Source organism: Quercus lobata, chromosome 10 (genome assembly GCF_001633185.2).
Source record: "Quercus lobata isolate SW786 chromosome 10, ValleyOak3.0 Primary Assembly, whole genome shotgun sequence".
Classification (NCBI taxonomy): domain Eukaryota; kingdom Viridiplantae; phylum Streptophyta; class Magnoliopsida; order Fagales; family Fagaceae; genus Quercus; species Quercus lobata.
Window position 1 is genome coordinate 23,901,187 of NC_044913.1, and position 23,809 is coordinate 23,924,995.

Genomic DNA, 23,809 nt, shown 5'->3' on the forward strand with positions numbered 1-23,809 from the left:
ATGTGAGGAGTGTGTGAGGAGTGAAAAATCGTTGCCTACTCTGAAAAAGTTTGTAAAAAGAATGGGATGAGACAGAGGCTAGTTAGTAGCATAATTAATGGGGGTGGGGGGAATGCAAGTTTCATGATGATGTGTAGTTTACAAAGCATGTTATAGTTTGGGAATTTCCAAATAAATTCTACAAAACCATTTCCAATAATAATATAACAAGAATGATTAAAATGATACGACACAAAACTTCTCAAAATGCTAGCATGAACCACATACTAAATTTTGTGAACAATAACAATGCAATTCCAAACCTAAGGCCACATGACAATGCAATTACAAAGATGAAACTAATCTGCTGTCTCAAAGATAGAACTCATCACCGAGACACAACTAGAACTAAATATGCCGTCATAAAGATGAAACTCATTGTTGTCACAAAGACATAACTTATTGCTGACACACAGCCGAAACTAAATATGACATCACAAAGACGGAACTCAATAACCATCACAAAGACGGGTGCTAAGATACTAATGTCACAAAGACTATAGTACTTGAGGAACTTGATTGATTCTTTGTTGGAATTCGAATTATTCTTTTTTTTAACCTCTTAGATTGATTTTTGGGGGTGCAAATGATAGCGTAGCAATAAAGACATTCTTTGTGGTGTCCCATGTTTGTGGTTCACCCCCCCCCCCCTTCCACCACTATCTACCTATGAAAAAAGAAAAGAAAAGAAGGTTAGTGTTAGTTTGAATAAAATTTGATTTTCCATTATTTACTTAAATATTTCATATATGAAATACTTAATTCATTTAACATTTTTGAATTAATCTTTTGTTTTTTCCCCTTTTAGTCTCTTTGTGATTTTGAAATTGCACAAATATTATTACATAGCACCAGATTAAGCTTATGTTGTAGGGACAACAAACGCAATGCCTAAGGTACCCCTACTTTTGCCAAATTAAGCTTTACACCACATAAATTTCTCAACAGGGTTGGTTTCTATAATGAACTCTGTTAGGACATATGTGTTTCACATGTTAAGAACATATGTCTTGATTTTATGTAGTTGGCTTATCCTTTGATAAAACGCACTTTACTTGTATTTGGGTAGATTTAGGATGTTTTAAATACTTCAAGAAACTTTGTTTCAAGATCACATATTGAAGCTTTCAAGTCTGTTCAAGAAAACAAGTTCAGAGTGCAAAATCATTAAAGTTCGATAACTGGTCAACAACTGCATCTATCGAGCTTAAGGAAGCTGTTCTTCATTCGGTGTGCTCGACACATGCTCGACACCTGCTATTTGTCGAGGTTTAAGATTTTTAGAATTTCAATATGATTTTCTTGGGATCCATGAATGTGTCTTTGGGCCTTCTTTTTTCCTAACCCTAGACATATAAAAGGATCAGTTTAAGGACCGTCAAAGTGTTCACAAGTTACACAAGTATTGAGCAAACTCTATGCAAATTGTGACCGGAGACGAAGTTCTTACCCTAATTCATCTCTTTCTCTTGAAGAAGTTGCTGTGTATGTGCACCGTAGGGTTTTGTGACCAAGCATCTTCTTGATCTTCATCGTTTGGATGAACTGAAGAACTTTGCAACCAACAACCTTCTTAGTTGGTGATTGAAGTCGCGTATTGGGATCTGTGCAATTGGTTAGTCACGTACTAGGAGTCGTGCATCAGAAAGAGGAACTGTCACTACAGAACAAATCCAATTGGGTATTGGGGTAAGGGTTCAATTGTAGGTTAGTAAGGTACTTAGATTCCTTTACTTGTAACCGCTTGTTGTGATAATAGTGGAGTTTCGGGAGTGGTGACCTGAAAATCACCCGGTGGGGTTTTTGCCGTTAGGTTTTCCCCATTCGTAAACAAATCACCGTGTTATATATTTTTCTACTGCATATTTAATTTGTTGGTGATTTGTTTGTGCTACCACGCGTTTGCATGATAAATTGATTAATTAATAACTTGGCTAATTAATTAATTAATTTCTATCACAAGGGGTCATTCAGTTTGTGGCCTATCAAGTGGTATCAGAGCGGGCACGCACACTCTGATTAGGGTTTAATCTTTGCTGTGTTGATCCATTGACCCCTGTTGTTATGACTGTAACCAGCTTGAATAGATCTATGTTTTCAAATACATCTTGTTTTTCTAATCTCTTTCTGATTGAGTGTTTCAGAAAATACAAGTCTAAAAGTTATTTGAATTCTTCTATAATTACTATGGAAAAAGATCTCAGTTCAGCTAAGAAAAAACTAGACTGTCTTAGAATGAAAATGTGTAAAGGAGTTCGTCTGAGAAGAGTAAACATTAAAGGCTTAGCTCAAATAAGGCAGATGAGAGAAAGCACCATTCCCACTGATCTGTCATTTAAAGTTATGGACACATGTCTGCGGTACCTCGACAGCGGTTGCTCAAGACATATGACTGGAGACAGATCTCTCTTCAAGACCTTTGAGTCTAAAAAGGGTGGCAATGTAACTTTCGGAGATGGGAGCAAATCTCAAATTGAAGGAAAGGAAATTATTTCTCTACCTGGACTGCCAGACATTGCAAATGTCCTCTATGTAGAAGGTCTAAGGGTGAACCTGTTAAGCATAAGTCAGATATGTGATCAAGACTTCATGGTGCTTTTCTCAAAGGGAAAATGTCTTGTCATGGATGAGTCTGGAAAGAGCCTCATAAGTGGTGTTCGCACTTTAGACAATTGTTATGGATTGGTTCCTGATGCTGATATTGTGTGCAACAGTATTCGTTTGCCTAATGAAGATTTATGGCATCAACAGATGAGGCATGCTAGTTACAAACACCTTTTTATTGTATCTAAGCATAAATCAGTCTTGGGAATACCAAAGCTTAGTAGAATGAACAATGTGGTGTGTGGACCATGTCAACTTGGGAAATAGACAAAAGCTAAGCATCCAAGCACTCAGACATCAGCTACATCTAGGCCATTAGAGCTCCTACATTTGGATCTTATGGGTCGAACTAGAATCGAGTCTCTTGGTGATAAGAGATATATCATGGTTGTGGTAGACGACTTCACCAAATACACTTGGGTCATTCTCTTACGATCCAAGTCTGATGCTCCTGAGCACATTAAAGCCTTATGCACAAGATCGCAGAATGAGAAGAACCTGAAGATTGATCGAATTCGAAGTGACCATGGTAAAGAATTCAAAAACTCACATATGGAGTCCTTTTGCCAGAGATCAGGTATATCTCAAGAATTCTTTGCCCCTATTACTCCTCAGCAGAATGGTGTGGTAGAAAGAAAGAACAGAGTTATTCAAGAGATGACCAGAGCCATGTTATATAACAAGGATTTGGCCAGAAACTTTTGGGGAGAAGCTGTTAACACTGCTTATCATACAGTTAATAGGGTGTACTTTAGACCCGGTACCAAGAAGACTCCATATGAGTTATGGAAAGGAAGAAAGCCGAATGTGAAGTACTTCAGGATCTTTGGAAGCACCTGTTTCATCCTTAAGGATAGAGAGAATGTGGGAAAGTTTGACTCTAGAAGTGATGAACGTATATTTTTGGGCTACTCCTCCACAAGCAAGGCTTATCGAGTATACAACAAGAGAACTATGAAGATAATGGAGACAGTAAATGTTGTTAATGATGAGTCTTCAGATTCCAGCTCTCAGAAAAGTATTGAAGAGTTACCCAAAGAAATTCCTCATCCTGAGCCTAATGGAGTTCAAGAGCTTATTAAACAAGAACCTGCATCTCCAAGTACTCCCAGTGTTTTGGAAGATTCTGTAGACATATCTACTTCACCAGATTCTAAGTCTCATGAAGAGAAAAGACCTTTATCCAGGGTTAAATTAAACCATCCTCCAGAAGATATTGTGGGAAATATGAATGAACTCACATTAAGGAAACGAACTGTTGATAAATGTGTTACTATCTTTGTGTCCTATTCTTGTTATTTATCACAGGTTGAACCCACAAAAGTTGAGGAAGCTCTCCAGGACGAAAGTTGGGTTGAAGCAATGCATGATGAACTTCTTCAGTTTCAAAGGAATGATGTTTGGACCTTGGTACCTAGATCGGAGGGTGAACACATCATTGGTACAAAGTGGATATTCCGCAACAAGACCGATGAGGAGGGCAATGTGATCTGAAACAAGGCTCGACTTATAGCTCAAGGATACTCTCAAATGGAAGGAATAGACTATGATGAGACATTTGCTCCGGTTGCTCGTATGGAGTCCATCAGAATTCTCCTTGCACTGGCATGTCAATTAAAGTTCAAGCTTTATCAAATGGATATGAAGACTGCTTTCTTAAATGGATTTCTCAAAGAAGACATTTATGTGGAGCAACCAAAAGGATTTACTGATCCACACTTTCCAGATCATGTACTGTACCTCAAGAAAGCACTCTATGGGTTAAAGCAAGCCCCCAGAGCTTGGTATTATCGACTTACATAATACTTGGTGTCACATGGGTTCACAAGAGGACAGGCTGATCAGACTATCTTCATCAAAAGAGAAGATAGCGAGCTAACAGTTGCCCAAGTCTATGTTGATGACATCATCTTTGGATCGACCAAGGATGTACTTACTCATGATTTCTCAAAACTCATGTAGGCAGAGTTCGAGATGAGCATGATTGAAGAGCTGACTCATTTCCTTGGGCTGTAGATTCGTCAACAAGATTCAGGTATATTCCATCTCAATCTAAATATGCTAAGAATCTTGTGAAAAAATTTGGTTTGGAATCTGCTAGTTCTATCCGAACCCCTATGAGCCCAAATGTTAAACTCACTGTTGACTTGTTAGGTAGAAGTGTTAATCCTTCTCTTTATAGAAGCATGATAGGTAGTCTCCTTTATCTTATTGCTAGTAGACCTGACATTAGTTACAGTGTTGGAGTATGTGCTAGATATCAGGCTAATCCCAAAGAGTCCCATATGATTGCTTTAAAAAGAATCATAAAGTATGTCAAAACCACAGTTGAGTTTGGTGTGTGGTACAGCAAGGACACAAGTCATGTCCTAGCTGGGTACTCTGATGCTAATTGGGCTGGGAATGCTGATGATAGAAAGAGTACTTCAGGGGGTTGTTTCTATGTGGGTAATAATCTTGTCTCTTGGATGAGTAAAAAGCAGAACTCCATCTCATTATCCACTGCAGAAGCTGAGTACATTGCTGCTGGTAGCTATTGCACCCAACTCCTATGGATGTAAAAACTCCTTCATGATTGTGGTATTTGTCGAGAACATCTCACTATCTATTGTGACAATATCAGTGCCATTAATATCTCTAAGAATCCGGTTCAACATTCTAGAACCAAACACATAGAGATTCGATATCACTTCATTAGGGAGCTTGTCGAAGATGGTACTCTCACTCTTAAGTTTATTCACACCGATGATCAAAAGGCTGATCTATTTACCAAACCTCTTGATAGTAAACGCTTCGAATTCCTTCGTCAAAACATTGGTGTTATCTCCACGGGATGATCTTCCTCTTTTTTTTTCTTTTTTTTTTTTTTTCCTCATGCATCTGCATCTAGTTTTTATGCTTTGTTTGTTTAACATGTTTTTGTTTGGTTATTTTTTAGTTTTTTGCTTTGATTTGTTTTTCTTTATAAAAATAAAAAAAAAATTGAAAAATCAGAAAAATATAAAAACAGTGTGTGTTTTGTACATTGGTACTTGTGTACCTTGGATGGCCATTGAAACAAAGTCTTCTAAACTTTGTATCATTTGTAACTTAGATGAGCATCTCTATGCACAACTAAGCAAGTGAGTTTTGTGGCTTGTGTTTGTGATGAGTACGATTAAGTTGTCTCTTAAACTTAACATGCATATCACTCTTTTTGACGGGAAGGACTAAAAAATCCTTAGAGAAAGACATAAATAACCATCTCACCACTGTTGCCCGCCAATCATAATAAGACACCTGTATGCTTCGGCATAGCAAAAGTGCAGTGTCAGTAACATTTGTGTGCTTAGGCATAGCAAAATTTGAATGTCAATTATCATTAGGTATTTCTTTTCTCTCTCTAATAAGCCTATGCATGATATGTTTAAAAGAAAAATATGCAAAGAAAATTAAAAGCAAAAAGATCAAAAATGCTTTAGATATAATTGCAAGCGTGTATTCTAGGAGATGTGGGAGTTATAGGATGTACCTCAAAGGTGATAGTCCCCATCAAGCAGTTATGATTGTGTGTGAGTTAAGTGATTTTCTCATATCTCAAATCATCATAACATGTATACACTTATGCAATCTTGCGATGTTTTTCACACACAACACGCAATATTCTTTGTTATTCTTGATACATGTGCAGGTACAATGTGATTTAGCCATCACGAGGTTTTACATGTATTAATATATGCTTACTAAACTGTCTAATCTCGTTTTTGAAATATAAAATTGGTTAGACTTGTTTAGTGTGTGTGTCTGTTTGTGGAGATCCATGTGCTTAAATTTTCATTTGAGAGATGATTTTAAGAGCTTAATATATTGATTGGATCGTTGGTTGAGTTGCATGTTGGATTGCATTCATGTTTGTGTTTTTCATATCTCGAAAAACTGCTTTTAAAAGCTGGCTCGACACCTCCTCGATACCTCCTCGATAGCTGGCTATCTGTCGAGCATCCTTAAGCTTTTTCTTATTGCAATCTCGCCTGCACCTCGATACCTGGTGGATCTATCGAGGTTGGATCTATATGCTCGATAGCTCCTCGATACCTAGTGGATCAATTGAGATTCTGTTCTTAAAATTGATGTGAAGATCCTCGATACCTCCTCGACTCCTCAACTGTCGACGTGTATTTTCTCGACACCTCCTCGACAGATAGCTTGATACCTGCATATGTCGAGAATTACTGGCTTTCCTATATAAAGCCCATACGCGATCCGGTCTTCATTTCCATCGATCTCTCTCTTGACACTTCTCTGTTTCTCTCCCAAAAACTTTCCAATCTCACTCCTATCTTGGTTCTCAAGGATTTTCCAAGGTTTTTCACGTTTTTCCTCACTTGGTAAGCTTCTAATCCTTTCACATTCACATTATAATGATCTTGCCATGCATTTAGATGTGTGCTATATGATTGTGTGCTGGTAGGTTTGGATTGGGTTGAGCCTATGGTGTAATTTCTTTTACATGTCACATGTTCATACAGTTCCCATGCATACGTACTTCTTTTCAATATATTTGATATATTTGAAAATGTTGGGACTTTTTTGATTGTCTTTCTTTTTCTCCCTCTCTGTTGTTTACGTTAGTCGTGCCTATGGCACCTAAGCGTAAATCCACTCTAGCCCGGAACCCTCTTTGTTCCGGTGCTTTTTCTTTGTCTGATCCTACTTTATCTCATATCCGGTTCCGTGATGATGATGTCTTTAAGGCATTTTCGAAGAACTTTTCTCGACGAGACATTCATTCGGAATGTTAAGTCATCTTGTCAGATTTTGCTGACACCGACCTTCCTTCTGTCATTCACAGTAGGGGATGGGAGTCACTGTGTGATGCCCCGGTCACCTATCCTCTCGTGCTGATTCAGGAGTTCTACTCCAACATGCACGGGATTGATCGGTCAATACCTCTTTTCTTCACTCGCGTTCGAGGTACGCGCATTCCTATTACACCGCAGCTAGTTACGGATGTGCTTTAGGTTCCTAGGACAGAGTTTCCTGATTATCCTAGCTGTAAGCGTTTGAGGAGCTACTTCTTGGGGTGAGCGTCTTTTTACACCATGTCGACCTTTTGCTAAAGGTCCTAGATTCATGAACATGGTAATGACTTTTGTTTTGCATCCCTTCTCTCACTATAACTCCATCACAGAGCCTCGTGCTCGGTTTTTGTTGTCTCTTCTTGAGCATCACACCATAGACTTCCCTTCTCATTCCATTCTGTCTATCATAGATGTTCGTCTAGATTCGGTGACCCATGATAAGCTCATATTTCCTTTTGCTATCACGAGGATTCTACGCCACTTTTCTGTTCCTTTTCCCTCATCCGACCACTTCACCGTCATGTGTGCCATAGATTACGCTACTATTAAACGTAGCGAGGCCCAGCTTCGGTCGTGGCAGTCGGATTCAGCGGCTCCTTCCTCTCGTTCCGCTCCATCCCATTCGGCTCTATCCACATTGACTCCTCCTTCTTCTTCGAGCGATGTGTCTCTAGGAGATATTATGGCTTTGCTACTGAGGATGCTCGCCTCGATACACTCTCTACGGAGTTGTATCAGGTGAAAGTTCGTGTCGGTTGTATTGCTCGACGACAGGCGTCTATGGGTGGCTTTGCTCCTGAGGCTACTCCTTCACCGCCTTCTCCTGTGGCTTCTGCTTCTGAGGATGAGGATGATGATGATGGTGATGACGATGATGCTTCAAATGATGATGATGGAGATGCTAGCTCTGCCGATGAGATGTCTACTTGACACTCTTACCCTTTGTCATTCGTGACAAAAAGGGGGAGTAGTTTTGGTATGAGAATAGTCTTTTAGGGGGAGAGTTAGTATAGGATCATTTTGTTAGGGGGAGTGTTGATACATTTTTGAGGGATGTAGTGAGGATAGTATGTATTTTTTCTTTTCTTTCTTTTTAGATACATTATTCTTGTACATGAGGTCTTGTGACCATTCTAGACATACATTGTACTTATTCCCTTATTTATATTGATGTATGTTTTCCTTTTCACCTACCCCTTCATGTGTCGTTTCTTTTCGCTCTTTATACACATGTTTCTTATACTTGTATGCAATCTATAATTTCTATTTCACACAAAGATGCCTTGATGAGTTTTGTTTAAAAGTATTTTAGAAATACAGGTTGTCAAAGTCTACTTGCCATAAACTCTCTTCTTGCAAAGTTTTTCAAGAGTTTGTGTTAAGATATATTTTATTGTATTCAACAAGTGAATATGAGTTGAGTGATTTATGACTTCTCTCATATGTCATTTGTTTGTTGTGGTTTTGTCACGGATTGCCAAAGGGGAAGATTGTTAGGACATATGTGTTTCATATGTTAAAAACATATGTCTTGATTTTATGTAATTGGCTTATCCTTTGACAAAACGCACTTGTATTTGGGTAGATTTAGGATGTTTTAAATACTTCAAGAAACCTTATTTCAAGATCTCGTATTGAAGCTTTCAAGTCTGTTTAAGAAAACAGCTACATCTATCGAGCTTAAGGAAGCTGTTCTTCATTCGGTGTGCTCGACAGCTGCTATCTGTTGAGGTTTAAGATTTTCAGAATTTCAATATGATTTTCTTGGGATCCGTGAATGTGTCTTTGGGCCTTCTTTTTTCCTAACCCTAGGCATATAAAAGGATCAGTTTAAGGGCCGTCAAAGTGTTCACAAGTTGCACAAACATTGAGCAAACTTTGTTCAAGCAAATTGTGACTGGAGACGAAGTTCTTACCCTAGTTCATCTATTTCTCTTGAAGAAGTTGCTGTGTATGTGCATCGTAGGGTTTTGTGACCAAGCATCTTCTTGATCTTCATCATTTGGATGAACTGAAGAACTTTGCAACCAACAACCTTCTTAGTTGGTGATTGAAGTCGCGTACTGGGATCCGCGCAATTGGTTAGTCACGTACTGGGAGTTGTGCATCAGAAAGGGGAACTGTCACTACAGAACAAGTCCAATTGGGTATTGGGATAAGGGTTCAATTGTAGGTTGGTAAGGTACTTGGATTCCTTTACTTGTAACCGCTTGTTGTGATAATAGTGGAGTTTCGGGAGTAGTGACCTGAAAATCACCCGATGGGGTTTTTGTCATTAGGTTTTCCCTATTCGTAAACAAATCACCGTGTTATTTATTTTTCCAATGCATATTTAATTTGTTGGTGATTTTTTTGTGCTACCATGTGTTTGCATGATAAATTGATTAATTAATAACTTGGCTAATTAATTAATTAATTTCTATCACAAGGGGTCATTCAGTTTGTGGCCTATCAAACTCATTGGTATTTTTAATGTAAGTCTTAATGGAGAATGAACTTTTAAATTCCATAAGTATGTACAACATATGGGGCATGAAAATGAATTTATTTGTACAAAGTTTTGAACAATAGTTTTTGAATAGTTTTGTATAATTACTCTATAATTGTTGTAGTTTAAATATGTTAATTCCATCTTCATTTTGAAAAGTGAGAACCATGAAAAGCAAAGAGCAAACTAACATAGTTGATAGTGATTAAAATTCTTTGATTAATTCCTCTTGGTTGGACGTGTTCACTCCCTATAAAACAATATCTTAATTTCACTAAGTTGGAGGTAGTATACTATTCAATCATTTTGCCAAATATTTGTATAAAAGTCATAGATTCTATCTTTGACATTTGTGTTGGATGATTTATGTATATAATCGGCTGTTCAAATTAAGAATTCCCTTTCATATGTTACTCTCTGAAGATCTTATTAGTTGTATAGATGATACCTTAGGTTAATGGGACAAGATCAATAAAACATGATTTTTATATAATAATATCTAGACGATACTGCAATGTCATGATGGATCAGTTGGTCTTATTTTACTATATAATCTAAGTAATCATATGGTTTATGAATTTGAAGAGTTATATATTGCAAGATTTATTCATATGTTCAAATGATGAAAAAATAGTTTGCTTTTGCTTTTTGCATTTTATTTTACTTTATTTTATATTTCCACTTTATGATGGAGTATATGATTTATTGATTATAAAGAAAGAAATGTCGATCTATGTTTTGAGAAAAATATACTTATAAAAGGTGGTTCGCATACATTTGTATAGTAATTAACAAAGTATACATGGTTGCAATTTGGTCTAATAGTTCTCACACTATAAAATATAACAAAATATACATGTTTTAAAAAAAAATGCGTTTATGCTTTTTTTTTTTTTTTTTGGTAATCCTCTATTGCGGTGCTTTAAAAGTGCCATAATAGGTCTAAAATGTTCAATACCTTTTTAAGTAGTGTTTGTTAAAAACGTAGTTATAGGTTGGCTTTAATGACACTTTGAAAATGCTATAGTACATTCTCAAATTTTTTTTTTTTAAATTTTTGGTTGGGCCTATAGCCATGCTTCTCGAATGCGGCTATAGGCCCTCTCCATAGAAACACAGCTAAAGACCCTTAAAAACACAGCTATAGAGTTCCCCTACTACAACGCTTTAAAAATGCTGTTATAAGTCAGGGTTTTAAGTGTTGTTTGTTAAAAATGCGGCTATAGACCTAAACTTTAGTAGTGCTAATAATTCTCACACTATAAAATAAGTCTAATAGTTCTCACACTATAAAATAAGAGAGAACTTTTTTATTGCATTGTGTTTCAATTTTTTCAGCGAATCGGGCAGGTCTGCGACTAGTAATATATAATTGTGGCAACTCAGCCTAATAGAGTGAAGGATTTGGGTTGAGCTCTCAATTTACTTGTATTGAGGGTTAGGAATATCTAACAATGGAAGGCCCCAAAAATGGTGATGTAGGTTGTTTAAGGAGACGACTAGAGGTTTTTGGCTATTTTTCTTGTAATCCTCTTCTGACCAAAGTGATATTGTGAAAATGATTCCATTTTGTGAAATTTGAATAGGATTTCCTTCTCCCCGGGATTTGTTTTTCCTCACTACTCTCATGTTTCTCTCCCTCAAATTTTCCAACCACTTTCTCATATCCTCCTTCCTCCTTTTATAACCTTCCTTTAGTGAGCTCACCATCATGAGGGGTGACCTGCCTTAAGCAAGTGGGTCCCTCTCTGTTCCATATTCTTGACCAGATGGGACCCACTACATGCTCTTGAGATGACATTCTTGGAACTTGCACCAGACGTTGGGACGTGCTTAACAGGTAGATTGACCCAAGGCATTATCTCTCACTCACGGTATTGATCAGTGATGTTCCCCCATGTTCAATTTATTGTCATGTTCGTTAATCCTTGATAATGGTTGGTGTGGTATCTAGGTGGGCCAGATCGGTCTTAGGGGCAAGCCATGGTCTTAGGTTGGGCTTTTGTTCATGACTAATAATAGCCCACTGCAATCTCATTTTCAAGTGCTGAAGATGGGATTGGGGTTTGTCATCTTGGCACGTGGGGTATCGTGTTTGAAATGACCATTACATTTTCGGGGATATCAAGCATTAGGCATTAAATATGTCGGATTTGATAGCTGGCCTCTACCCTAATATTTCATTTTTTGCTAGGTCTTCCCTCCCCTTTTTAGATGGGGTTTGCCCACTTGGTAAATTCTGACAATGCCATAGAGGGTTTTAAGGTCACGTTTGGCATCCCTGAGGACATACATATTAAGTACTGCCCAGATGGTGATATAAAGAATGATAGGCGCCCAAGGCTAATTTTTCTACTCTAATGGCCGTGTTGGAGGGCGGGGTTAGGTTCCCTTTAGATGCTTTCATGCTCAAAACTTTAAACTTTTATAAACTTAGTCTTGACCAGTGCTTGCCTAATTTTTATAAGGTAGTTAGTGGTGTCAGCTGACTAAATCAGTTGTATGGTTTAAAACTATCCCACCATGATATAAACTTCCTACACAGTTGCTGTGGTAGTCTTGAGAATGGCTATTACCTCAAGGTACGGGACCTTCGGTTTAGGTTAATATCATGCCTACCTAATTCCAACCGAAATACCCAAGGGGAATTTATTAAAGTGAGCGGGAATTGGCTCGCTTGTGAACTTACTTGTCCTACCTCACCTCGGCGACTAGGTCGGTATCCCAAGAACTCATACTATTCAATATACATGAATTAATCCCCTTGTTTATCATCCATTTTTTTTAATGGAACTGACTCTTCTTTCGGTTTTTGATGCAGAGTCCCGTCTTATTAGATAGAGCTTGGGTCTTATCAATGCTCGAGACCTAAACTTTGTCCTGCGCTCGGAGATATTCATTCACTACAACAGACAACTCCGAGCCTCCCATCTAATTTTGGGCTGCACTCCTTCATACACCAATTACCAAGATCCAAGGTCAGCCTTCCTCGCCACGCATCCTCTTTTAACCTACATAGACGTCTGTCTACCGGGGTCCATTCCAAACATCTTTATGAATGAGGCTCGGGAGGGAGACCTCGCCAAGCAAGGGAAGGTTCCTTAGAATCGATCAGAGACGATTCAGGAGACTTGGTTTTTCATGGGAGACTTCAACAAATTCTTGTTAGTGATGCCGAAGACAAGGAAACAGGTGACAGAATGGCACGTCAGCATAATTTTATGTTTAGGCACTACTTCCACAAGCTCTTGGAGGCCGAGCACCCCCCTCCCATTCCCACACCTCAATGGCTACTAGTAGTCAAAAAAGGCCAAGGACAACCGATGATTTAGGGAGCCAAACCAAATCTCAGCCCATGGAACAGGTCCCTCCCGTTTCTCCTGCTATTCGATCCTCAAGTTTCGTCCATGGCTCTCTCCGTACTGAGGACAGAGGAACGACCCCCTCCTATGGGAACTGGGGGGGCTTCCTATTCTAATCTCCCACCTTTAGGCTACCAACACACTTTCATGATGGGTAATGGCCTCATTCCTCTAGACTTTCACCTGCAGACATGGAGGAAGAGAGAAGTGGACCATCTTGCTAACTGTCTCGGTCGGGCCCTACTCTTACTTGATGACATGCATTTCTAGGAAGAGGACACCCCTAGCATGCGGGAACTTCCCTAGCATGAGATTCCCCCTATGGAGGTACACGCTAAGGAGCGCCCCGCTGTGAAGGAAGAGGACATCCCTAACATGCAGGAACTTGTGGAGCAGGTCAAATCACACACCAAGGTGATTGACTTAGATAACTCAATCCCTCTAAACACCCCCGGGGGTATGGAAATTGCAAAAAATCTACTCAGCCCTGATGCCCATGTTGCCCTGGTTGCCGTGGAAACTCCCTCTACCCTTTCGATTAGCGGGTAGGAACCCCTTACCCAATTGTAGTTTTTATTTATTTATATTTTTGTAATTGCAAAGAAGGAACTTCTCTTTGAATCTATATTTTCAAATTTCATGAACTCTTGTGGCTTATTTAAGTTTATCTAATTTTCTCCACTACAATTTTGTTTGCCATTGGATTTAATTAAGTGTTCATGTACGGGGCAATCCCCGACTCTTGGACTGATCCAATACACGCAAAAAGTTACCATTGTAAATCACAACCCCAAGTCACACATTGTTCGACTTGCCCCGATTTGCAAATCACTTTACATATAACAAGTTTTACATTTTTCAATGGCCGTGCACGGGGTCAGGCTAAGATTTAAGCCTTCATCCTTGTATTGACTTGTCAAGGTTTTTACCAACCTTGTAACTAGGGTTAGACCAAGGCTAGGGTTTTGTCATGTAATTTACCCCTAGTTGGTGACTGGGGTCAAACCAAGGCTAGGGTTCTGTCCGTTAATATGTTTTTCTTTATCGAATTTTCATATCTTCAAAATTTTCAAAAAAAAAAATTCATATCTTTAAAACTAGAGTGACACTACCTCAAACACAGTTTGTACAAATACACATAAGACAGGTCATTACATACTCGGGTTAACGACACCACTTAATGGAAATACTTTCGAAGATTGCTCACATTCCAAGGTAGGGAAAGCGGTCTTTTTTTTTTTTTTTTTCCTAGGTAGTAAGCTCCAACTCCTGTAATTATTGTCAATCGGTAAGGCCCTTCTCAATTCGTAGTCAGTTTTCCCAAAATCGGTTCCTTAATATTCCCTACTACCTTTAATAAGACAAGGTCACTCGCAACAAACTCTCTAGGCTTCACGTTTCGGTTGAATCTCTGTTGGTAATCAACTAGTCTAATAGACGCCATCTCCCTATTCTCTTCTAAGAGGTCCAATTGCTTAGTCATAATTGCATCGTTAATTTGTATTTGGAGAGAAATTAGCAATCCTTATGCTTGACAAGCCTACCTCCATGTATCACCACTTTTGTTCCAAAAGTAAAAGAGAAAGGCTTTTCGCTGGTAGACCTCCTAAGGGTGGTTTGGTAAGCCCATAGTACATTGGGTAGCTTTTTGGCCCACTTTCCTTTAGCTTTTTCCAACCTCTTCATCAACCCATTGACAATGGCTTTATTTGTCACCTCTGCTTGGCCATTACTCTGTGGGTACGCTAGGGTTGAGTACCTATTCTTGATCTCGAGGTCACTACAATACTTTTGGAATGCCTTGTTGTTGAACTGCAATTTGTTATCCAAGAGTAATGTGTTTGGCACCCCAAACCTATAACTATGTTCTTCCATAAAAATTTCTTTACATCGACATCTCGGATATTCACCAGAGCTTCGGCTTCCACCCACTTAGTGAAGTAATCAATGGCAACTATCACAAACCTTCTATTTCCAATGGCTTGGGAGAATGGTTCTATGATACCAAGCTCCATTGGATGAAAGGCCAAGGACTAGAGATTGGGCGAAGGCTCCCTCCAGGTTGATAATGTTCGGTGCATACTTTTGACATTGGTCACATTTCTTAACATAATCCACAGTGTTTCTCTACATGTTCGGCCACCAAAAGCCTTGCACCATTGCTTGGTGGGCTAGTGACCGACCTCTGGTATGCCTTCTGCAAATCCCTTCGTGCAACTCAATGAACAATCCTTCCATGGTGTCTGGATGCAAACATAGAAGGTATGGTCCCCCATAGGACCGTCGGTACAACCTCTTCTCCTCTAATAGCTAGAATCTAGCAGACTTCCTTCGTATCTGATGAGAATGCAAAATGTCATATTTTTCTCCCTTAATGTTTAGTATTTTATATTTATTTGGTGCCTAAATGTACTCATTATTCTTATATTTTGATTTAGGATGCAAATGGAGGCATTAAGTGCAAAACGTAGCTAATTGGGCGATTCTGGACAGCTTTAACATCGCTTCGTAATCTTGGCATAACTCTCTCATCCGAGCTCCGATTGAGATGATTCAGGATGCTGTGGAACGCCAAGACAAATATCTACAACTTTCTTTTTTTGAGTTTTGAGAGATACAGGCTGCATCAAGGTCAAAATCGGGCTTGAAGTTGCTGCACCTGCACTGTTGACATTCTGGAATGTTCCTTTGCCTACAATTCTAATACGCAGATCTGATGTGGTTTATTTTTGGAAGCTTCCAGATCTGATGCACGAAAATTTCAGCTGAAAAACACCACTTTCCTAGTTATATTAGAACTTTATTTTATTTTTAATATTTTTCCTTTATTAGTCAGATTTGGATATTATTATTGAGAATATTTTTAGGAGATTTTGTAGGCTTGGGAAAGGGGGAATTAACTTGTAAAAGAGGGGAGGAGAAATCAGAATTGGACACATACACACCTCTCTCTCCCCTCTTCTCTGATTTTCTCCTTTGAGTTTTCATCATGGTTCTGCATGGCAAAACTTTTATACTTGGTTGAAGGAAACTGAAGCCTCAGAATCAATAAAACTGTGAGATCTAATTTGTTTTTATTGTTCAATTTATGCTTTGAATATCGGATGTTCTTCTGTGCCTATTTTCATGATTGTCTCGCTTAATAACTAGAAAGCCTATTAGTTTATTATTCATTGCAATCTACTGCTAGGTTAGATATCAAATCTGTAATTGTTTGATCTCTCTAACTTGTGAAGCAACCAAGATTTAATGATTTATTGCGTCAGAAATTATTAGATCTTAGGAAGAACACTTGACTAAATTAAATACAACCGCTTGTGCTTGTGTTGTTTAGTTTCATCGATTTCTCTAATTCTTAAGGCTGCTACTAGATTAAACCTTTAGCGCTTGTCTTGGGTTGTTTAGTAGTTAGGGTTTATTAGATCGCTTGTTTTCTAATTAACTGCGACTAAGGAGAGATAGGAAAATATTTCCAATGGTGAATATTCAAAGTGTGAATTGATATATACTTGCATCGATGATCAGTTGTAAAATTCCGATGGTGGATGTTGACTTAGACCAAGGTTTGCTCTTTTGATTGATTTCAATAATTTAATTTGAATTGTTCCTTAGTTGTTTTTTTTTCCTTAAAATTGTTTTCATTATACTCAAACCCCCCCTCCTCCTTGTTCACGTAGCCTAAAACTAGGCTAGATACTCTTCGTGGGAATGATTCTTACTCGCACTATTACATATATTTTTAGGAGTATAGGTTTTATTTTCGGTTGCCTGCGACAGCACACCAGTATCTTTTCAGCCTCTTTCATTTTGCTCGAGAGTGATTCATCCATGATAAACGACACAATAGGGTCCATCTAGCTCGGGACAATGGCTGAAGTTGCAGCCATACAACACGGTCACTCTATACTCGACTGGTCTACTACCTCCACCAAAATAACCCGAGGTATACTATCTTCCACAGATAAAGCAAGGGTGGCTAGAGAGTCTGTATGGCTGTTGTGCCCTCTAGAAATTTAGGCTACCTTTACCCTATCAAAATTTTCCCGCAAAGAGTTTACCAACTCTAGGTACTCCACCATCTATGGATCCTTGCTTTGAAGCTCCCTTCTACCTGGTTTACTACCAATTGTGAGTTTGAATAAACCTCCACCTCAGTGGCACCCAAAGTCTTGGCTGCTTGGAGACCGGCCAATAATGCCTCATATTCAACTTCATTGTTAGAAGCCTGGAAGCCTAGTCTAAGCGATCGTTCCAATTTTAATCCTTCTGGTGATTCCAACACTATTCCTATGCTTGCTCGACGCGCATTAGATTCTCCATCCACGTACACCTGCCGTGGCCTAACTAAGATTTGGCATATTCCCCGTGCACCGTCAACTGTTGGGGGGAATTTAGCCACAAATTCTGCCAGCACTTGCCCTTTAATGGCGTTCCTCAGTTTGTATTGGACATAAAAGGATCCAAGTCTAGTCCCCTACTTAGCTATTCTTCCTGTGAAATCTGATCTTCGTGGTAATGCTTGTAAGGCATGTTTAGTCAAAATATACACGGTGTGAGCCTGGAAGTTGTGTGGTAGCTTCCTGGTGGCGTGTCACAAAATCCATAGAATCCAATCAACACCATATCCACATTTTCAAAACCAAAATTTTCCAAAACTAATACAAACTTGCAAAAATTAAAAAAATAAAATAAAACATTGATTGTTTAGGAGAAGATGATCGTTTGCATGAAAGAGAGATAGAGAGAAATGTTTGTGTGAGGATGGAGCGGTGATGGCATGAGTTGTTCAAAGGAGGATGAACGATAGAAATGCTTCGAGGTTTTTTTTGGTCATGATCACAACAACGGTATTATGTAGTGGACAATCACGACTATGAAAAATTTGGTTCCTAATCATGAGAGATCGTGTAGGTGGGGAGTGATGGGTGGGTGTATTAATTTGTTTTAGTGTAAATTGTTTTACAACCTTTGAGATATGCAAATCAATTTACGCCTTAGAGGCTCATGTTTCCAACATTTTCAATTGGCCCAAACACCTAAAAATATGAAAAATTATTTGGAAAGTATTTTTTGTCAAAATAAATGCAACCTTGAACTCAACAAGCACTAGCTAACCTTATTGGTCTTTTGCAACAAACCTAATTAACAAAAAAAAGGCAAAAAATATATGCAATATTTTTGGTTTTTTGTGTGGAGAGAGAGAGTTCAAGCTAGCACATAACTTTGATTGTTATATGTGGCGTGCTAATTGTGGTGAGAGAGAGAGCTCTTAAGGTGTATTTAAGATTGGATTTTATGAGTGTATCTTTATGTCACTTTTGTAATTTCTCTATTTTCTTAGTGAAACATTATTCTAGATGCACTCTTGAACAAAGGCATAAGTTCAAACCTTGTAATTCCTAGAGTTTCTAGTTTGATTGTTTCTTCTATTTTTCTCTTTCTATTTTGCATAAACCTAATATCATTGGATACACTCACAACACCTAGGCATTTAATTTTTCTCCTAAGCTTACTCACATCACATGCACAAAATGGTGGATACTAGAGTAAGAAGTTTTTAAAATGTTTGGTGAAAAATTGTTTTTCATTAGTTTATTTTGTTTAAAATGTTTATAGGGTAAAAGTATAGCTACAGGTAAAAGAAATGAGACTTAGTGTTTATTTGGGAGCAACTTATCTAATTTTTTGCTAAAAAAATACACTTTTACTTTGATAAAGAAAGAAAATATGAGAAAAAGTAAGGATTTAAAAAATTGTACATAGATTAAAAGTTGAGTTTATAGGCTCAAGCCAAATGGACTATTATAATTTTACCTTAAAAAAAATTTAAGTAGTTGGTGGGTACTGGGTTGAGCTGGAGATGACAAATTTGTGGGTGGCGGAGCTCGTGGGTTGACTTGTTCCTAAATTTGGTACTTGTGATCACTGTAGATTTTGTGGTAGAGCTCGGACCACTGTAGATTTTGATTTTGATATTGATTTTTTTATGAGTTTATTTGGGAAAGAGGGAGACAAGAAAGAAAGAAAGAAAATAATATATGAATGGATTATAGATAGATTATTAAAACTGATGTAGTTGTGCGTAAATAGTAGATTAGTTAAAGTAACAAAAATTGTAGTGAGTTTGCTGTGAATGCTCTAAGAAATCTAACTCAGAGCATGGACTGCATTATGTCAGCGGACTGTTGTACGGGTTGATCTCCATCATCATTAGAATGGCCTGCATTATGTCAGGCACATATCGTACAAAGTTAAAGGAAGGTTGGCCTTACTGAGTCCCCAGCACCGGACTGGATCACCCACTTCTTCTGCGAGCCTTATGCACTATGCCAAGAGTATAGGGAACTCCAAGCCAGAGGCATAGACCCTTCTCTAGGTAACCATGCATGCACATAGATGCAATATAAAATAGATCACTTCTTGATGTCTTAACGTCTAAAGAACTCAAAGCATGATTATGACTCTTCTTGGAACCATCTTTATACTTACATTATATGATCATGCATAAATAGTGCAATATCTTGTTCTAGTCAGATACAAATTCTTTAAATTCATGAAACCTTTTTTTTTTTTTTAAATCTACTAGAAATAAAGAATTTGAAATTCTCAAAGGAATTTAATTGATGAATGTTGTTTTCATTTAGAGGCTGGGAGGATAATTGATAAGCTCCATAAAACCAAATACCAAAAAAAAAAAAAAAAAAAAAAAAATTCTAAATACTTTATATTTAATAAACTACCATCAAATGACTCTTATTAAATAGGAAAGTTAACACTTCAAAGTACCTAAAATATAAGGAAAATCCAAATTCTTATGTATTTGAAACTGCACCAATATGGATCTTTACTTAATGGAAAAGTAATCTCCTTTTGATTTTAACAATTTAGTGATCTTTACTTCAGCAGTCATTTTGCCATCTTTTGAGATGTTTTGGGTTAATGATGAAGCCATTTCCATAATGAAAGGAATGTTGAAATTTCAGTTTTACGTCCATTAAAAATCATTATTTTTTCTACAATATAATAGCTAATCCCATGCAGCCATGTTAGTTTTGGTTGCACTAGTAATTGACTTTGCGAGTAACAAAAGGAATAATGTTATTTGCACAAAGCATTATGCGTGTGAATGTGATCTCTTATATCCAAAATTAATTTTGTTACTAAAGTATAATTTTGACAATTTTGATTAGATAAGAAAGGAGATTTTATACAGAAGTACTGTGTGATACTTTTGCAAGACTGCATGTCAAAAGAAGCAAAACATTATCATATTTTGTAAAAATTCCCATATTGTTAACAAAGTTGATCGGTTCTTTGGGTTACTCTTTTTTATAGGATGGATGGGAAATGTGACATTGAATGCAACTTTCCAGCCGCAGCAGCAAGTTGCTATGATGCATCCAATGAATCAAGAAATGTGGGGTTGATTAGAAATCAACTCATACGAATGGTTGTGAATTGCGGTGTGTGACTTTGAACTTTTTACATTTTTGTTCATCTCCAATGCCTATTGAAAGATAAAATAATAAGCTAAACTGTTTTTTATTCTTATGACTTTTATTAAATTTCAAGTATTTTCATTTGTTGAGGTGCAGATGTGCTCATGTAATTTGTTCTTTCAAGAAATGATATCAATTGTGAAAAGAATAAATTGTGCTGCCTAATGTTTCATTCTTGAAGAGTGAAAGTGCATTAGAGTTGATAATTAGCTTCCTTCACGAGGGATGGCAATTGGCAAGTACATGTGATATTGTATTACATATGTGAAAAGCAATAAAGAGGATTACAATTGATGAAGAAAGTAAGCGGAGACAGAATAAAAGTAATCTCCAACTTTACAATATTTTTACAATGATTTTGCCCAAACTTCACTTTTATTATATAGTTATTTTGCAATTTTTTTTTTTTTTTTAATATAGTACATGATTCTGTTAAAATTCCCATCATCTTGTTAACAAAGTTCATAGGTTCTTTGGGTTACTCTTTTTTATAGGATGGATGGGAAATGTGACCTCGAATCCAACTTTCCAGGAGCAGCAAGTTGATCTGATGCATCCAATGAATCAAACTAGAATTTATTGTGCTGCTTAATGTTTCGTTCCTTGAAGGGTGATCTGCATTATAGATAGATAATTAGCTTAATTCACGAGGTATGCCGAGTAAATGTGATTTTGTATTACATATGGGATATGTTGATGAAGATAAGAAACTTCACTATTTGCTTTTGAGATCAACAGACACGGTGGAGATTTATAATGGTATACCGTATACATGATAAGATGTCTTTAAAATCTCATTTTATCAAATAATATATATATATATATATATATATATATATAACATTAATGTAGTGACATCGTTAGGAATATGTCTTTGGGACTAAACAAAATAAAAAAATGACAATTAAGCATTTTTAATAGGGGAAGTTAAGAGAAACTCAAATTAGAATTTCAAATTAGAGTTTCAATTTTGCGTCATATGTCCTAAATATTTATTCTTAAAAAGTTTTGTTTCTTAATTTTAGAATCAAATGTGAGACCACATCATAAATATTCATCCTCTAGTTCTTCTAATTTTGCTAACATCCAAATGAGTTATTAAGTACAAAAACCAAAAAATCTAAAATAAATGAATCGTAAAAAAAAAAAAAAAAAAAAAAAAAATTCACAATAATAAATAAACATGGACAATTTACATTTTATACTTAATAAAATCCTTAACAAATTTTTTTTAAAAGTTAACAAAATATAAAAATGACTACCAATAGTATTTAAATTATATATATATAAATTTTATTATGCATTTTATTGTATATCTTTAAATGTATCCATGTATATGTATGAAATTACAAGCTAGTTATATATAATAGTATAAGAAATTACTATAAAAATATTTTAAATGTAAAGTATTTTATAATGTACCGCAAAACATATATTTATTTTGTCAAATTGTCCTGATATGAACAAAAATATTCGATATTTTTTACTTATCTTTAGTCAATGTTTAGGCACTAAATAAGAACAAAAATAAACAATCTAAGCATCTTTATTTAAATTATAAGTCATAACTCATACTAGTTTTTTCTCTATTTCTTACAACAAAATTCCAAATAGGCCCTTAATCCTCTGTATAAGCTAGCAGCAACACTTCCACTTAGCTTCATGGGATTTTGTTTATTTATTTTTAAAGGACAATAGCTTAATGGGGGCTAACTAGAAATAACACCACCAATAGCCATAAACCACCACGTTGCTACTCTCACTTTTGACTTGTACTGAACCACATATCATGTTTAAGTTAGCCCTGTATTAAGTGAATCGTCCATTCAAGCCATGGAAGAATAAAAAAATTTGAAGACAATCTCTTATTAAATGATACACTCGACTACATCATATTTTATTTCACTTCCTGAAGTTTGTATATTACAATACAAACACTTGTATACATTGATGAACCAAACAAATAAAAACAGTAGGGTGAAAGCATAGCCAGCAAGCAAAATTAGGATTTAGCCATCTTACATATTACACACAGACACCAGGCAAAAAATAGACAATTGCCATCGCAACCCTTACCCCTTGACCTTTTGAACTAAAATACAATAAAAACTTAGATGTTGATAGTGGCTTCCCATAGTCTAAGAAGTCCATTACGACCACCACTGCATATCCTTTTCCTCTCAAGGTCTGAAGCTACACATCTTACCTGGATACCACAGAAGAGGCCAAAGTCAAACAGTGAATCAAGTAACCATGAATCTGTATGTAAGGCATCACACATTGTAAGATTTCAAGATGTGACATTTATTGCTTTGATTTTAACATTTGTTATCTTTTGTGTCATGCATAAACCATGTATTAAGATAAACCAATCACTATGATCATATTAAATCTGCATCCCTTGTTTATGCCCATGCATATTCTCGCTCTATGCTTTATTTAGCAAATACCTTACAAAATGACTTGTCATCAAGCAAGTCCATTTATGTTAGTTTGATTTTTGTTCTAATTGAGTTAATTCTCAACAACTAGATGAATAACCACCACCAGTTGGGCGAGTTGGTAAGCAGGGGGGTGAGGGTTTGAGTTGTTGGGTTCGCAGCATATTCACAACTAGATGAATAAGATAAATACACAAATTACAATAATAAAATAAAAAACAAAAATTTGTAATTGGAGCAATATGATCCCACATCAGAATCAATGAACTTCCTGAGATAAATATGTGCTCTAGGTTTAATAAGTTTCTCAAACGTTAACTTGCACACACAAATTACATATTCATATACATATAGGGAATAAAGGAAAACTTGAATTTACAAGGACAATCCAAACGTGAATTCCCCTTCCCCCTCCACTCGGGGCCAAATCTTATCCCACCCAAAAAAAGAAAAGAAAAGAAGAAGAAGAAAATCTAAGCATAAAAAAGGGCGGGGGCAGAGTCTAACAGAATGGCTGAGAAAGATGAGATAAGCT

The 23,809-nt window shown here is 36.8% G+C and overlaps 1 protein-coding gene across 2 annotated transcripts in view; it reads right to left on the reverse strand.

Moving 5' to 3' along the window:
* Positions 1 to 22,673: 22,673 nt before the first annotated feature.
* Positions 22,674 to 23,809, reverse strand: part of LOC115964029 (DENN domain and WD repeat-containing protein SCD1-like) — a 57,813-nt gene continuing 56,677 nt past the window's right edge. For both annotated transcript variants that reach the window (XM_031083314.1, XM_031083313.1), the window contains one exon: positions 22,674 to 23,039. In XM_031083314.1, coding sequence (XP_030939174.1) covers positions 22,944 to 23,039 — 96 coding nt within the window. In that variant the 3' untranslated portion in view covers positions 22,674 to 22,943. The remainder of the gene's footprint in view (positions 23,040 to 23,809) is intronic.